This window comes from Rhamphochromis longiceps, linkage group LG23 (genome assembly GCF_057381845.1).
Source record: "Rhamphochromis longiceps isolate RC_006_pf linkage group LG23, R_longiceps_female_GT1.1, whole genome shotgun sequence".
Taxonomy (NCBI): Eukaryota; Metazoa; Chordata; class Actinopteri; order Cichliformes; family Cichlidae; genus Rhamphochromis; species Rhamphochromis longiceps.
This window is the reverse complement of record NC_140578.1, coordinates 12,423,124-12,441,065: the sequence shown is the minus strand read 5'-3', so window position 1 is coordinate 12,441,065 and position 17,942 is coordinate 12,423,124. Positions and strand designations below refer to the sequence as shown.

At 43.6% G+C, this 17,942-nt stretch overlaps 1 protein-coding gene across 1 annotated transcript; it reads left to right on the top strand.

Annotated features, from left to right (window-relative positions):
- Window positions 1-1,340: 1,340 nt before the first annotated feature.
- On the top strand, window positions 1,341-17,842 carry LOC146641409 (hydroxysteroid 11-beta-dehydrogenase 1-like protein). The gene is made up of 6 exons (XM_085397492.1): window positions 1,341-1,553; window positions 10,815-10,945; window positions 11,088-11,291; window positions 11,369-11,462; window positions 13,068-13,233; window positions 13,322-17,842. Exons 1-6 carry the CDS (start codon window positions 1,469-1,471, stop codon window positions 13,503-13,505), a joined length of 864 nt encoding a protein of 287 aa, XP_085253618.1. The 5' UTR covers window positions 1,341-1,468; the 3' UTR covers window positions 13,506-17,842.
- Window positions 17,843-17,942: the final 100 nt, after the last annotated feature.

Sequence of the window (17,942 nt, the reverse complement as noted above, 5' to 3'; positions counted from 1 at the left end):
TTTTTTTAAAAGTATTAAAATAACAAAAAAATGATTTGTGTCCATGAAAGAGGGCAGACCTATCTGACCAACCCCCGCCCCTTACAAAGTGGAAGGAGGGGCTTAGTTTTCTCAAACTGGGATTGTGAAAGTTGTAGTGATGGGATTTCCGGCTCTTTTTAGAGATCCGGCTCTTTCGGTTCGGCTCACTAAAAAGAGCCGGCTCTTTCGGCTCCGAACCGGCTCTTCAGGTTGTTTTGTTGCTTTAATTAATTTATTATTAACAATAATATAAAATTATGCACAAAAGGAATTACTAACATAAAAACAAGTGGTTTTATTTATATATGTTTATATATAAATATATGCGGTGGCCCCTAGAGACAAAACACGTACAAACTCCAAAACACATTTCTAGCATGAACTGAACTTCCAAAGCAGAGCTACTAGATCACTTAAATTACACAATTGAAAGCATGTGTGTATTGTTTGTGTATTTATACACAGGCACTCATATATATATTCAAATAATTTAAAAAAAAGTTCATTTACCTGTTATTACCACACACCAAATCCGGTCGTTGGTACTTGCTGGCTTGTGTAGCCACAAGATAACAAAGGCTCAACACTGTACCCAGCATCCTGGAGCACTTCTGTTGTCTTTTGTACGTGTTTTGAGTTTTTATGTGCTTCTGAGTTTTTATATGCTTCTGAGTTTTTACGTGCTTCGGAGTTTGTACGTGTTTTGGAGTTTTTACGTGTTTTGGAGTTTGTACGTGTTTTTACGTGTTTTGGAGTTTGTACATGCTTCAGAGTTCGTACGTGATTTGAAGTTTGTATGTGCTTTGTCTCTAGGGGCCACCGTAAATATACTTTTATTTATTCACTCCACATAAAATGTAATAAATAAATCATATAATACAAAACTCAACTATTCACATTTCAAGTTTTAACTATTTAAATTTTCAGCTTTTTCCTTTCACAAATTTAAAGTGAAAAGAACACAAAACACTGCAAACCACAACACAATTAAATATAAATTATAATATGAAAACTAAAAGAACATGCATATTCTCTGTCATATGGACCTGCATGAATAAACTTTCTCAATCCTTTATCATCTGCAACTGAAAATAGTTGTAGATGATTACTATACCTTTCTAATGTTGTTGTCCCTGCCTCTCTTTCTCTCTCTCTGGCTCTGTTCCTGTGCTACTGAGTGTAACTACCGCCCCTCCCCCCTCTGCCCAGCGTAAAGCACAAGGCTCGCGTGCAGAGTGAAGCGGAAAAAAAGTGCGAGAGAGAGGCTGAGAGAAAGAAAAAAAAACAAAAACCCACGTGACGGCTCGCGATAAGGAGCCGGCTCGCGTCGTTCACGTCAAAGAGTCGGCTCTAAGAGCCATTTCGTTCGCGAACGACCCATCACTAGAAAGTTGGCAGAAACTTCTAAAGCTTAGCATTTCCGATCAGTTGCTACCAAACTGCCATAATGGGCGCTGTCACAAAAATTCTTTTAGCTAGTATATGTGTTGCTTTCCTGGCTGCCAAATGGACTTCACCCAGATTTGATGCTGGTAAACTCTGTTCTTTGTCATTGTGAGAAAGTACTTGTTTGTTTTTAGTTGCAAACTTGCAGCAGGCATGCAGGTTTGTCCAGCAGACAATAATGTGTTAGGTGGTGTTGGACCTACAGTGGTCCATACATATGCGTGGTATGGATTTGCAATGTATAAGTTGAAAACAGCTAAATAGAGTCACGCTTACGGATTTAATTAACTTAAAAATGAAGATTTCACATGAAAAAGGTAAGACTCACGTGAAGGAGTCCTAGCTAGCCTACTCGGTTATGTCACAGTTATAACTTAGTATCTCGTAACACCTCACTATTATAGTCATAATTACAATATTTTACGTCATTTTTTTCCTAATTATTATGAATTAAATCATGACGGATTTTCTTGTTTTTTTTTTCTTGTTTGTTATACATATGAAGTCTGTTTTTAATAGATATCTAATACATGTGCAGTCAACTTTGATTTGATTTTTGAAGCTCAAAAGCACCCGGGCCAATAATTTGAGGCTTTATGGTCAGGTATAGCCAGATTAAGGAGATAAAAGATCTGAAGTTGAGTCCAAGAAATCAATTTGCATGTTCAATATGGGTTTCAAAGAATTAGTGATGGAATCAAAGGCTGAAAAAGCAAAAACATGAGCTATAAAACCAGAAACCACAGGAATGTTTAAATTACCAGTTACATTCTTGAAAAAAAATAATGTACAGAAGGCCCGGAAAACAACAAAAACAACAGCAGATATCTATAGATATCAGCATTCTGAGTAAAAATGCCAGGTCAGACTTTGCTATTTAAAAAAAAATTATACATAAAATCTGAAAAAATTAAACCAACAATTCATATTAGAATTATAGAAATAATAGAATACATGCCACATTATTAACAAATAAAAGGCAGTTTTATGGTGTGGGTGTGTATTACTGCCAATTTGGAAAGGTAATAGTAACAATTTAATGATTTGTTCAAGAAATGTATTAGAAACAGTACAAAGTGAGCGAGTAATTGATAATAATCTGCTCTCCGCATGTGACCAAGGCCTTACCAAAGAGAGAATGCAGCATTTATTCACATTTTGAGAACACACTGTAGAGTCAATTTTCCGCAAGCAATGAAATTATGCGGTCCATGTCAGTGAACTAGTGTTATGTATACTTGCATATCCCATGTGCTCTACTCTGCAACACTGTAACCTTATAAAATACCACTGTTATGCCCCCAGAAATGTGTTCTTTGTGTTCTCTTTATCTCGCTATCGTAGCTTAGAGCGGTGTGTGTATTTTCGTAACCATGACAACACGAGAGCAGTTTACGCTGAGAGTCAGAAAGTGAATCTACTGTGTGACTCGGGATATTAGCGTGTGGGCTCATTCAACCGCCGTTACAGGATTAATCCTTTTCTCTTCGCTAAGGCATAGTCTGTGAGTATAATTCATTTTGTACAATTAAGCGGTGAAGCGTTTTGAACCGTTGTCTGTTATTCGGTTAACTTTATTGTGTCTCATATAAGCTATGCGGCTAGGCTGTCAAGCTGTGATAATTAGCCAGATGCTTTGAGCTTATTGCATCTATAATACATTTCATATATTTCATTGTATTGTGTTTACAGTATATTTCATTGTATTGTGTTTACAGTTTCACAAAAAGTGCCCAGTAAAAACTTCTGGAATCCAATCGTCTGAGTCCTGGAGATTTTCTTGGGAGTGTTTAAGCTGAATGGAAACTTAGCCCATTACAGTGAAAAGACTGCAACGCAGCTAATAGGGATACGAGGATCGCCGCTGTACGGAGCTACTCATTATCGAGAGATAAGCAGCCTCCAATATAGCCTCGGAAAACTTCGCCGCAGCCGACATCTCCCGATACTGGAGACCCAACGACACGCAATGTCACAACGTAGCAATGCTGACAAAGGAAATGGAGACAACCAGTCAGAGTGTGTGCGCTCAAGGAGCAGTCGCTCATCTGGTACATCGTCTGGCTCAAAAATCAGCATAGCCATTGCCATGGCAAAAGCAAAGGCTGAAGCCGCGCAAGCTAGAGCGGCACATTCAAAAAGAGAAATCGAGCTTAAAGTGGAGCAAGCACGTATTCAAGCCAGCCTCGACGCACTAATCGATGAAAAAGAAAGGGATGCCGCCGTTGCTGAGGCGAACTCCCTAGTAGCTGGTCTGCAGGATATGGGTCTCGAAGTACGCAGCGAAGTTAACAGCCTGGTCCGCCAGTCTGTCAAAGACCAGCGCGTAGCCGCCTTTGTCTCCGAACAGGCCAGCCTGAGCGCCAAGGGTCTATCGGCTACAGAAAATAACCTTCCCCCTTCTCAGCCAGTCACTCACCCGCATAACGCGGCTCAGACCCAAGCTGCCGCTCCTGCTGCTATTACGCCACACCAAGCTCTTCAGGGCCCCTGGAGAAGCGACGCACCAACACGACAGAGCTCCAAGTCACCCTTCTACCCCCCTCCAACTCCACTCCTACAGCAGAACCCCAAACGAGATTCTACGTTTCCCACGCATCAGCCCATCCATGGGACACTCTACGGAGGTGATTACGACCATTCTACAACCACTGACCTCATCAAATATCTCGCTCGTAACCACTTGGTGACTTCAGGTCTCACCGCATATGACGACCAGCCAATAAACTATTGGGCCTGGAAAACATCATTCCAGAACGCCATTGCCAATCTAGACCTGTCTGCTGCAGAAGAACTCGACCTCCTAACCAGACACCTGGGAAAGGAGTCAACAGAGCAGGTAAGAAGAATAAAAACGGTCAACATCAGGAATCCAACTATTGGACTGTGCTCAGCATGGGGGCGCCTCGACGAACTATATGGCTCCCCAGAAGCCGTCGAACAAGCTCTGTTCAGCAAACTAGAAAGCTTCCCAAAGCTCACGACAAAAGATCCACGGAGACTCCGGGATCTAGCCGACCTGTTGTCAGAGCTACAAGCCGCTAAAGAAGATGGCTACCTCGCGGGCATGTCGTACTTGGATACCTCCAGAGGAATTAAGCCCATCATCGAGAAACTTCCATACAGCATACAAGAAAAGTGGCTATACCACGGGACGAGATACAAACAAGAACATTTCGTCAGCTTCCCACCTTTCTCCGTGTTGGTGAACTTCATCCGCACCGAGGCGAAAGCACGTACGGACCCAAGTTTCAACCTCTTCACGCCAAGCCCCCCAAACGAGAGAATGAATAAATGGGAGAGGCCCACGAAGACGTCCGTTCACACCCACAAAACACAAGTCTCAGGCACTGCCAAGTTCGAGTCTAAGGAAAGCAGGGAACGTATTGACCCGAATAAACATTGCCCCCTGCACAAAAAACCCCATCCTCTGAGGAAATGCAGAGGTTTCCGCGAGAAGAGCTTAGATGATCGCAAACAGCTTCTGAAAGAACACTACGTCTGCTTTCGCTGTTGCTCGTCAACAGAACACTTTGCAAAGAACTGCACAGCCAAGATAACATGCACCGAGTGTGGTAGCGCTGCCCACTTGACAGCCCTCCACCCTCACCCACCTACCTGGAAATCTAAATCGTTCCCCTCCATCTCAGAGGATAGCGGGGAGGAGGACAAAGCTGATAACCAGGAGGTCAACGCAACGTGCACACAGGTATGTGGGGAAGGTCTGAGTGCTAGAGCGTGTGCTAAGATCTGTCTCGTCAGGGTGTTCCCAAACGGACGAAGAGAGGAAGCCAAGAGAATGTACGCTATATTGGATGAGCAGAGTAATCGCTCCCTCGCGCGGTCAGAGTTCTTCGAAGCCTTCAAGATCTCCGGGCGCTCGTACTCATACACACTAAAGACCTGCGCGGGACGTACGGAGACATCAGGAAGGAGAGCCAGCGGCTACACCGTAGAGCCGTTGGACGAGAAACTGAGTATCTCTCTGCCTACACTCCTCGAGTGTAACCAAATTCCCAACATCCGCGCGGAGATTCCCACCCCCGGTGTGGCCTATCATCATACCCACCTAAAACGCATCGCTGACAAGATACCACCTCCGGACCCAGACGCCAGCATTCTTCTCTTACTGGGCAGAGATATCTTACGGGTCCACAAGGTCCGAGAGCAAATAAGCGGCCCAGGAGATGCTCCCTTCGCCCAAAGGCTTGACCTGGGATGGGTCATCGTCGGAGACGTGTGCCTCGGAGGTGCTCACAGACCACCGGAGGTGAGAAGCTACAAAACAGCCGTTCTAGGGAACGGTCGTACAAGCCATCTCCAGCCATGTAACAACCAGATGAAAGTAACAGAGGTGTTTGAACAAGCACGTGACTATCAACAACATCCAGCGCGAACCCCGACGACGCTAATCGGAGGCAATTTGGGGCAAACCGTCTTCGCTCGCACTCCCAACGACCACAAACTTGCTCCATCCAGGGAAGATTTGGAGTTTCTAAGGATAATGGAAGCCGAGTGTTGCCAAGACAGCTCCAACAGTTGGGTCGCACCTTTGCCGTTTAGGTCACCAAGGCAGCGACTCCCTAACAACAGGAAACAGGCTCTCGAACGCCTCGTCTCACTTCGGCGCTCACTGGAAAAACGACCACGGATGAAAGCCGACTTCCTAGAGTTTATGGAGAAGACGCTCAAGAAGGCGCACGCAGAAGCTGCCCCTCCCTTGCAACCCGGTCAGGAGCGTTGGTACTTGCCCCTGTTCGGCGTGTACCACCCCTGGAAGCCGGACAAGATCCGCGTGGTCTTCGACAGCAGTGCATCCTATGAGGGAGTATCGCTCAACGATGTCTTACTCAGTGGTCCCGATCTTAATAACAGCCTACTAGGTGTTCTTATGAGGTTTAGGAAGGAACAGGTTGCGATCACCGCCGACATCGAGCACATGTTCCACTGCTTCATCGTGAAAGAAGACCACCGGGATTTTCTCCGCTTCCTGTGGTATAGAGACAATGACCCTACCTCTGACGTCGTGGATTACAGGATGCGGGTGCATCTCTTTGGTAACAGCCCCTCGCCTGCCGTCGCAGTGTATTGCCTGCGGCGGGCGGCTAAGGCAGCAGAGGCCGACTACGGCAGCGATGCTAGGAGATTCGTCGACCGCGATTTCTACGTCGACGATGCCTTAAAGTCTTTCAGTACAGAGGAAGAAGGCATCGCAGTTCTCCAGCGAGCGCAGAAGATGCTCGCGGCTTCCAACCTCAGGCTGCACAAGGTTGCATCAAATTGTTCCGCGGTCATCAGAGCATTCCCCTCCCAGGATCGCTCTCAGGATTTCAATGGCCTGGATCTCTCCATCGATGATCTGCCTATCCAGCGTAGCCTGGGACTGTTCTGGAACATGCGCACGGACACTTTCACGTTCCAGATCGAGATCGATCAGAAGCCGTTCACCCGCAGAGGGGTACTCTCGACCGTGAACAGTCTATACGACCCCCTAGGGTTTCTAGCACCCATCACAGTTGATGGAAGACGGATCCTAAGAGAACTCACCTTGCAAGCGGAAGATTGGGACGCACCCCTTCCCAAAGACATGGAGACCGAGTGGACTAGATGGAAACAGTCTCTTCAAGACCTGGAGGGGCTCCAAATACCACGGCCTTATACGTCCCTCTCCACCACAGGAGCCCTAAGGAGAGAACTCTGCGTCTTTGCCGACGCATCCGTCAGAGCAATAGCGGCCGTAGCCTACATCAGGGTAACTGGCAAGCAGGGACAAACTGAGATTGGGTTTGTCTTTGGGAAATCGAAGTTGGCTCCCCAACCTAGCCTAACTGTCCCTAGACTTGAACTTTGTGCTGCTGTGCTCGCCGTCGAGATCGCCGAGATGATAGTCGCAGAGATGGACACAACGTATGACAACATCACCTACTACACAGACAGTAAGGTCGTACTGGGATACATCCATAACCAGTCAAGGAGATTTTATGTCTACGTACACAATAGGGTCCAACGTATCCTTCAGTCACCCTGTCCCGGCCAGTGGAAGTACGTTCCAACGCATCTTAACCCAGCTGACGTTGGGTCAAGAGCTGTAGCATCAGCCCTGCTCAGCAGTACACCATGGCTCAAAGGACCAGCCTTTCTTTGCGACGCATCAGGGCATCCATCCGAGCTTCAAGAGACGTACAATCTTGTCGACCCCGACATCGATGCCGAAGTGCGTCCACAGGTGACAACGAAACTCACCCATGTTGCTAAAGGCGTGGTACGCCCTCAACGCTTTGAACGCTTCTCCAAGTTCAGCACACTCCATGCAGCCATTGCACATTTGATCCACGTAGCTAGCTCCTTCGCTCGCTCGACGCAGGGCGAATGTCGAGGCTGGCACATCTGTCGTCCTACAGAAGAGGAGCTGCTGAAAGCCAAAGTGTGCATCGTAAAGAGTGTCCAGGGTGAGTGCTACGCGGAAGAGCTCAAGTGTATCGGTTCTGGAGTCGACATACCATCTTCCAGCAGCTTGTGGAGATTGCATCCCATTATGGACCAGGATCGACTACTCAGGGTAGGAGGTCGGATCGAGCAGTCAGGCTTAGGCATGAACGAGACTCATCCCATCATCATTCCTGGCCGGCATCACCTCGCAACTCTGCTTGTGTCCCACTATCACGAAGCAGTAAAACACCAGGGGAGACATCTTACTGAAGGTGCCGTTCGGGCCGCAGGTTTTTGGCTCGTGGGAGCCAAACGCTGTATCAGCAGTCTGCTCTACGGATGCATCACTTGTAAGAAGCTGCGAGGGAAGGCCGAACATCAACGGATGGCAGCCCTGCCGGCAGAACGGTTACAAGTAGCACCTCCCTTCACCTACATAGGTGTCGATGTCTTTGGACCGTGGGGCATCGTTTCACGCCGCACAAGAGGAGGAGTTTCGAACTCCAAGCGATGGGCGGTGATGTTCTCGTGTATGTGTTCCAGGGCAGTGCACATTGAGGTGATCGAAGCCATGAGTGCCAGCAGCTTTATTAACGCCTTGAGGAGATTCTTTGCGGTCAGGGGCCCCGCGAAGCAGATACGCTCGGACTGCGGAACTAACTTCGTTGGCGCTTCCCGTGAGCTGGGGATGGACAAGGAAAACTCAGGGTTCGACAGGGTGGAGAAGTACCTCAGTAAACAGAGCTGCACCTGGGTGTTTAACCCACCCCATGCATCCCATATGGGTGGCGCATGGGAGAGGATGATCGGCATTGCCCACCGTATCTTGGACTGCATGCTGCTTGAACAGAGAAAGTCTCGCCTGACGCACGAGGTTCTGACCACGCTTATGGCCGAGGTAGCAGCAATTATGAACGCAAGGCCGATCATTCCAGTGTCATCCGACCCCGAGTCGCCCTGCATCCTCACACCAGCCATGCTCCTGACTCTCAAAACAGGCTCCGCGCCTCCTTTGCCGTCAGGCAAGTTCGAGGAAGCAGATCTCTTCAGGGAGGAGTGGAAACAAGTTCAGGGCCTGGCAGACATGTTTTGGAACAGATGGAGGCGTGAATACCTCAAAACACTGCAACTTCGACACAAGTGGCAAGGGAAACAGCCGAATCTTCAAGAAGGGGACGTAGTTCTCTTAAAGGATGATCGGGCAGAGAGAAATGAGTGGCCCATGGGCATCATCACGAAAGCCTTTCCAGGGAAGGACGGTCTGGTCCGGAGAGTCGAAGTGGAGGTCGTTAAAGATGGAAATAGAAGAGGATTCTCTCGTCCCATTACAGAAGTAGTTCTGCTTCTTTCTCCAAAGTCTGACTCTGCCAATTGATGTGGGCTCTTAAAGACCCCAAGCGGGGAGTGTTATGCCCCCAGAAATGTGTTCTTTGTGTTCTCTTTATCTCGCTATCGTAGCTTAGAGCGGTGTGTGTATTTTCGTAACCATGACAACACGAGAGCAGTTTACGCTGAGAGTCAGAAAGTGAATCTACTGTGTGACTCGGGATATTAGCGTGTGGGCTCATTCAACCGCCGTTACAGGATTAATCCTTTTCTCTTCGCTAAGGCATAGTCTGTGAGTATAATTCATTTTGTACAATTAAGCGGTGAAGCGTTTTGAACCGTTGTCTGTTATTCGGTTAACTTTATTGTGTCTCATATAAGCTATGCGGCTAGGCTGTCAAGCTGTGATAATTAGCCAGATGCTTTGAGCTTATTGCATCTATAATACATTTCATATATTTCATTGTATTGTGTTTACAGTATATTTCATTGTATTGTGTTTACAGTTTCACAAAAAGTGCCCAGTAAAAACTTCTGGAATCCAATCGTCTGAGTCCTGGAGATTTTCTTGGGAGTGTTTAAGCTGAATGGAAACTTAGCCCATTACAACCACATTTTTTTAAAGCTTAAATGCCTATATTTCACAAATGTACGACAGCGCAGGACGATTTGTTTCAGATGCCTTGTGTTTGCTTTGGTTAGTAATAAAATGCAGTTTGAATGTCTGCTTCATGAACCCTAACCCTTAATGGGAATAAGAAGTGGAATAAGAGAGCGAGAACATGCAGTTGATAGCACATTTAGCTAAACCTTTGAGGGGAAAACGGTACTGACATATGGCTCCATTCTCCAGCATGGGGAGTGAAAATTTTCAAACCTGCAGGATATTTAAATCTTTATAGCACCAGGCAAAGAATTAAAGCAACAAACAAGTGATATGGGACCTTCAAAAACAAAATACAGCATGGAAATTCTGGTGAAATAAATAAATATCCAATATCCAAGCATTTTACTAGTCCAAATGAAGAGTATGCATTTTGCAATTTCTCAAGATGGAAAAGTTTCAAATGCCCTTTGACCTGAAGCAATATATGGAGGGCTAAGCTTATCTTATCTTTTTAGGGTTTATATCTGCCTAAAGAATGATTCTAGATAAACTAACCCATATGGAAAAGAAATAGTAAAAACTTATATGATTTACTCATGAAAGTGGCCACTTTCTCATTACTTTCATATATTGTTTTAGTAAGTATCCAAAACATACAAGTTTCATTATATAATTCTTCAAGGGATCTTATATCTGTTTTCACTCTTGTATGCTTTTCATACAAGTTTCACACAAGACAGATACAAACTTTATAAGATTTATATATATCTTTTCCATATGGGAAACTATTTCATTGTCATCAAGTTCACTTAAAAACTTTTTCTGCATGCATAGACACATTAATAATGTATGCCATAGTTACTGTGGTCATTTACTCTATTTATTGTTGACTAATAGAAATAACATATTTTTTGTTGTTTCTATTAACCTTTCATGTATTAAAACAATTCCATTCCGTGTTGAATACGGTAAACCTTTGTTTCAGATTCTCTCAAAGGGGCTAGGGTACTGGTGACTGGGGCCAGTACAGGTATTGGTGAACAAATGGCGTATCATTATGCCCGCTTTGGAGCCAAAATTGTTATCACAGCAAGGAGGGAGAAAGTCTTACAGCAGGTCAGTTTACGTAATAAACTGTTGAAATTCTGCTCATAAATTGCCATTTACTTGTGTTGGTTTGTGACAGTTATGAATAGACACATTCTGTAGTTCTCTCAATTAACTAACCATGTGCATTTTTAATAATTTTGGCCTTTAGGTAGTAGAAAAATGTCTGAGTTTAGGAGCCCAGAAAGCTTTTTATATAGCAGCAGACATGGCGAATGAGGCTGACCCTGACAAAGTGGTGGATTATGCTCTGGAGAAGCTGGGAGGTTTGGATTACCTGGTCCTCAATCACATTGGGCCTAGCCCCTTCAGCATGTGGAAGGGAGATGTGGATCACACCAAATGGCTGATGAAGGTAACTGAGTATTTTGATGGTCATTCAAAACAGGAAATGGAGAGACTATGCTGATTCATGAATGTTTCTTTGTGAAGGTCAATTTCTTCAGCTATATTCAGATGGCCTGGAAAGCTTTGCCCTCCCTTGAGCAAAATAAAGGATCGCTGGTTGTTGTCTCATCGCTCTTAGGTAGGTTTATTTTTCTTCAGCATTTTTATACTTTATACTTTTTTATGCAGATGATGACAAACTATCAAATACAAATTGTGTGTACACATATATACCTCCTAATACTTTCACCCACCAGATACAATTAAACTGACATTTTTTAAAGGCACTTTCTACTGCAACTGATAAATAAGTACAGTAATACAGTAATTAAGATTAACTTAATGTATTATGATGACAAGAGTTAATAAGCCACTCTGGAGCTTGATTGTGTGCACCAGGTGGCTGGGCCATAAATTCTTGTGGAGCTCAACTAAAACAAGCCCAAAAGGTCTATTGTACCATGGGTCAACTATCTGCAGGAGAATCTGTAGAGGGAAAGTGTTTTCTGGATTGGGCGCCAGTCAAAGTCACAAGTACTGATAGTCTAGTTGTTGGCTTTTTTGCTGTAAGGGACATGGGGACATCTTTAATGGGGAAGGAGCCTAAGTTTTGGTAGGAAGTTGAGGAATATGAAGCATGAAAGTGACCACAAAGCTGACCGCAGAAGCAAAGCTGTCGATTTCCTGGTCAGTCTACCTTGTTATGCTCGTTTATTTATATGGGCTGGCGGTAGTGACCAAAAGAATAAGATTTGCAGATACAAGTGGCTGAAAAAAGTATCCTTCACAGGGTGTCTGGGCTCACTCTTAGAGATAGGGTGAGGACCTCAGTCATTTACAATGTGCTTTAAGTAGAACTCTTAAGTAGACCTCTCCTGGCATGTCAGACTGGCAGGAGGCCTCAGGGCACACACAAGTATGACAGGAGAAATTAGATCTATTGGGTACCATGGGAATGCCTGGGTATTCCCCTAGAGCACAGTTGTCAAACTCCAGTCCTCGAGGGCTGTTGTCCTGAAACTTTTAAATGTGTCCCTGCTGCAACACACCTGAATAAAATTAGTAGGTCATTAGCAAGACTCTACAGAACTTGACTGGATGTTGAGGTGGCAATTCAGCCATTTGATTCATGTTACAGCAGCTCATGAGTGAATGAACATGGTGCAATAAAAGTACTTTAAGAAGTACAGTTTCCAAAACCATCCATTGTGGTTTGTGATTCAGGGAGCAGTTGAAAGAAGCTTTGTTAGAATAAAAGTGACCAAAGTTGAAAAGTGAACTAAAGGTCAGTATATTAGAATCAGCAAACTCTAAGAAAAGTATTTTACCTGCATCAAGTTGGTTATTTTTTCCTGCTCATTACCTGCCCACCTTCCCTTCTGCAGTGGCGCTGGGCCCCTCAGCAGAGCCCCTTAACACAGTTTGAGAACAGCTAAACTAGACCAAAAGATGAAAAGTTGGACTTCCAGAGCTCAGAGATTTGAAATGGCCAAAGGGGAAACAGAAGTTACACCAAACAACTGACATTCAGTACAGACAAATGAATAGAAATTTGTGAATCATATACAATAACAGACGATTACAAGAGCAATATTAAACACAGGCTTGAGCAAAAGAGCAGTTCTCTAATGCGTTTAAAATGGACTTTGACTCCCCGTCGTAACCAGTTCTGACAGTGTTTGAAAGCTCCAAGAAAGCTACTGAAGACGCTTCTCCTACTCTAACAGTTGTTGATGCTTCACAGGTAAAATAACTTCTCCTTTCGTGGCGCCATATTCCTCAACCAAATTTGCCTTGAACGGGTTCTTTGGGTCTCTTCGTCATGAGCTGGCTATGAAGAAGAGCAACGTGTCCATCTCTGTCTGCACACTCGGTCTCATTGATACCGACTCAGCTATGGAGAAAGTCCGGTTAGTCAAATATATGTATGCAGAAATATTTGACATTGTGTATTTTGAGATATTTTTGAATTAAGTGTAAGAATTTTCTCTATCCTAGGGGCGTCACTGTTGTACCAGCCTACCCCGCCACAGATGCTGCATTGAACATCATCATTACGGGATCTACAAGGCAGCCAGAGCTTTTCTACCCTTGGTTCACATACTTTATGGTTATCACCAAAGACTGGTTTCCTTCTCTCACAGATTATATGACCCAGAACTCCTACAACTACATCCCATGAAGAGCATTTATTCAGCACAACTGAAGCACAATTATACATGTTCCTAATTATAAATATCAACATTTAATTTGGATTTTGGCCTAGCTCTTTGACATTTTGATGCACCCAGTTTTGCGGGAACATTTCTGACATTTCAGTTTCCACTTTTCTCATCATTTCTTTGAGAACAGTCCAGTAATAAAATGTATACAGATAGAAAAGCTCAGGACTTGGGATTTTACTTTTTAGGCTACTATTTTAACATTTTAGACATTAGTGTCTGTGTCAATAGTACAGCCACTGCTGTCCAAACATTATTGCACTAGTACTTGAAAACTCAGAAGAAAAAAGTCTGATTTACTACTGATAAGACAACCTCACCCCTCCATTCAGCCCTCCCACACACAGACACAATACCTCACATGAGATTTGGTTATGAAATAAATGAATACGTTTCGTGTTGCTGCTGTTGCTGCTGATAATGAACACAAAAAAATAAACCAGCTTCCTCCTGACATGTTTGTTGGTGTTAATTGTGGTTAATGAAAGGAAGGAAAGGTAGATCATAATAACAGACCACATAAGTCATCCATAGTCTGACAGAAATATCTTTTTACCATAAAATGCAGTTTAGCATATTCCAGGTCAGTACAGCTTAGTGGAGAAGAGCAGTCAGGAAGCTACTTGGGTGACACAATAGAGAAGCCCAAAGCAAACAAAGTCAAGAATGAAATAACGTGAGGTATGATAATGCACATAAAAGCAAATGGAAAAAAATGTTTTTTTTGCCAGTGAAATATTTGTTCTGCACTTTGAAGGTATGAAGACCTAATAACTTTAAATTTAGATTTTTTCTTGTATGTGCTAACCCCAATGCCACTATTAGTGTTTAATTATGGAGCTACAAAAAGGTTAGCCTACTATTGCAATTGTCTGCTTTGACTGACAGCCACAGGCACAACGAAACCTAGGTCATTTATACTGCGCCAAATCACAACAACAGTCAATAAGGCACTTTATATTGTAAGGTAGACCCTACAATAATACATAAAACAATCATATGACCCCCTTTGACAAAGCACTTGGTGACAGTGGGAAGGAAAAACTCCCTTTTGAATAGGAAGAAAACTATTTGAAGCTCTGAAACCTGACTGAAACTCTTCAAATAAACCATATTATTTAAAATAATGATTAATGATACTTGTTATGTGGTCTGTTGATCCAAGTCTGCAGCACAAGTTGAAAGGAAAAATCAAAAAGAATATCACAAGGAATAGTAGTACAAGACTTATAGATCAACTTTAATGTAAAATATTCATATTCAAAAGATCCAGAGACTGGTTGAAAGAAATTGACCAAAACTAAAGTTTCACCGTAGCTTACCAGCACAAGGAAGGAAACACAGAAAATTTGCAATCTGTTATATCAGTATCTTCAAATTATAAAATTGATGGAAAGAATATAGTTTTTGATTTTTTCCCCCTGCAATTCTTCTCTCCACACTCCAGTCCATTAGGTGGCAGTAATGGGCTTGTGCCTTCCCACATGGCTAGGTTCAGTGGTTGCACAATGAGAGTGTAAAAGGCAGAAAGTCAAAAGAGCACTGAGATTTAAAAGGCTGATTAGCTCACAGAAGGCAGGCAAGAAGGTGACTGCACTGGAGTAATGATGTCAGTACTGGCAGATGATGGTTTATGACTAAACCATCATCTGCATCAGCGCCCAAATAATTGGTCACATATGTGCACGTTAAATTTCACTGGTAAATGTGAGCCACCTGCTAATGGTTCAGAACAGTATATATTCCTCAAATGTTTGTTTTCTGCCATTTTATTCTGTATTTGTCTTTTCAGACCTCTAACAGCAGCATGTTTACGAGGAGAAGGTTCTCACAGACCAGCAGGAGAGGAACTCCAGTCTGGACCAGGATGGCCCAGAGCCTCCACAGATTAAAGAGTAACAGGAGGAACTTTGTAGAAGTCATGAGGGCGAGCAGGTTGGACTGAAGCAGGAGACTGATACCTTTATGGAGATTCCTCCTTATGAGTAAAGTGATCACAGCTCTCCTGAAGCAGAGAGCCAAGCTCATAAAGAAAGCCAGCATGTGGACTCGGGAGAAATAATTAGAAATGCAAAACCAAAGAAAAGGAGACTTAACAGAAAGCAAAGTAACAGAAAGAAAAGTCTCAGCCCAAATTTTCCAGTGGTACAAACCACAGGCAGGTGCCAGGTTTGTCCCACCAGGAGTGATTCAAAGATTAGGAAGACCTGTGCACAATGCAAGAGATATATCTGCAAGGAGCATGCACACACTCTCTGCACATCATGTGTACAGTAATGCAGACAAAACACTTGACTGCTGGACAAGAACATTTCCATGTTCTGACTATTTCACTGATGTTGGTTCACAATTGTATGTGAACCATTGCCTATGATAGTAATATTTGAGGAGAATATGAGGGTTAGAGCTGCTTTAATATTGAGACCTCAGCACCATCTAGTGACAGTATGGAGGACTCATCAGTGGCGTCGTTAGGCCTATTTTAGGGGTGCTTAAGCCTCCCTAAAATATTCTTAAGCCCCCCTAAATAATTTGGTGTTTATCTATTTATTTATTTATTTATTTTATTTATTCAATTGTTTTTTGCAATTGGATCCCCCATAGCTGTTGGTCTCAGAGCAAAGCTCTACAAGTTCTCAGCAGTCTATGCACTACTGATGTTTCTGTCTGTAACCGAAGGACTCCACAAATTCCTGCAGAAAGAGACTTTAGACCTGGCAGAAGCTTTTATCTGCAAACAAGCTGTGTGTGAGACACTTAAGGGCAAACACTCAGATGCATTTGCTACAGAGCTGTATGAGAAAACCAAGGCCCTGTGTAACACCCACAGTATCCCTGAACCAGGTGCCAAGACAAGGCACAAGCAGAGGAAAATGGAGGATTTTGTCCTGGAGGCAACTGTGGGTTCACGCACTGAATTGAACAACTCAGACACATTGAAAAGAGAGTTACTTTTCCCTTGTGTGGATCGGATGGTTGGCGAGCTTGATCAAAGATTTTGCAGTGTAGACGCAGGGCTGCTAAAAGGCATCCAGGCATGCAGTCCTAAATCTGAGAACTTCTTGAGTGAACCACACTTGAATGAACTTGCAAAGCACTATAGACTTGACCTGAAAAAAGAGGAGGTTCTGGTGGCCAGAAACTTTCTTACCCGGAAAACAGAGGCTGGATGTCCACCCAAAAATATGTTGTCTGTGTACAACCTCCTCGATTCAGACATGTTTCCCTCTCTGAAGGCAACCATCCAAGTTGCCCTAACAGTGCCTGTCAGCAGCTGCTCGTGCGAAAGGTCCTTTAGTGCACTGCGTCGGCTGCACTGCGTCGGCTGCACTGCGTCGGCTGCACTCCTGGCTGCGTCAAACAATGGGTCAGAAAAGACTTCACGGTCTTGCAGTCATGTCTATTGAAAAAGACATGAAAAAGCATCTGAGTCACAACAGAGTGATTGACCGATTTGCCACTCTTAATCAGAATCAGAATCAGAAAGGGGTTTATTGCCAAATGTTGAGCAGGTTTACAACATTAGGAAATTGCTGCGGTGCTTCAGTGCAAACATAGTGTCATAAATAGCACTTAAATAGACGTCACTTAAATAGACGTCATTCTTTGATGCTTCCACCCACCAAGTAACTGGTGATTGCAGCCATAAAAATGATGTATTTTTTTATTTTCAGTTTTTTTCTTGTTATTGATGCAGCAAACACATTTCTTCTGTTTTCTTGTTGTACTGTATTATAAAACAGACTGAAATAAAACAATAGATCTATTGGTGGCCTAGGATGTTTAATCTGTCCAAAAAAGTAGGAAAACAATTTCTCAGTCTTGTTTTCTGTTTGTGAAATTTTGTGCTCATTCACTACGTTCGTTCATATCGTGTGCATCTCTTGGGGGCTAAGCCCCCCCTGTCCTTAAAACCTAGTGACGTCCCTGGGACTCATCATATCTGTGGTGACTGTTGAGTAACTATGTATACCTGTAAAGCTAGTTCTCATTCCTTCTGAGTCCCTGTTAGTATGTTAACTAATAATTGATCAACAAATTGATTTACTCTGCCTGACAGAAACCTGTTTACAGCAGGATGATTATGTTAGTTTAAACGAATCAACACTAATTGTCAGAATCCTCGAAGCTCAGGCCGAGGGTGCAGTGTGGCAGCAATTTTCCACACTAGATTATTAAACCAAAATCAAAGACCAAGACTGAGTTTGAATTCATTTGAAAGCTTAGCCTTGTCCACCCCAACTGGAAAACTCACAAACCAGTCTCATTTGTTATCATCTATCATCCAACTGGGCTGTACACAGAGTTTCTGTCTGATTTCTCAGGCTTTTTGTCTGATTTAGTGCTCAGCTCAGATAAATAATTATTGTGGGTGATTTTTTTTTAACATCCATGTA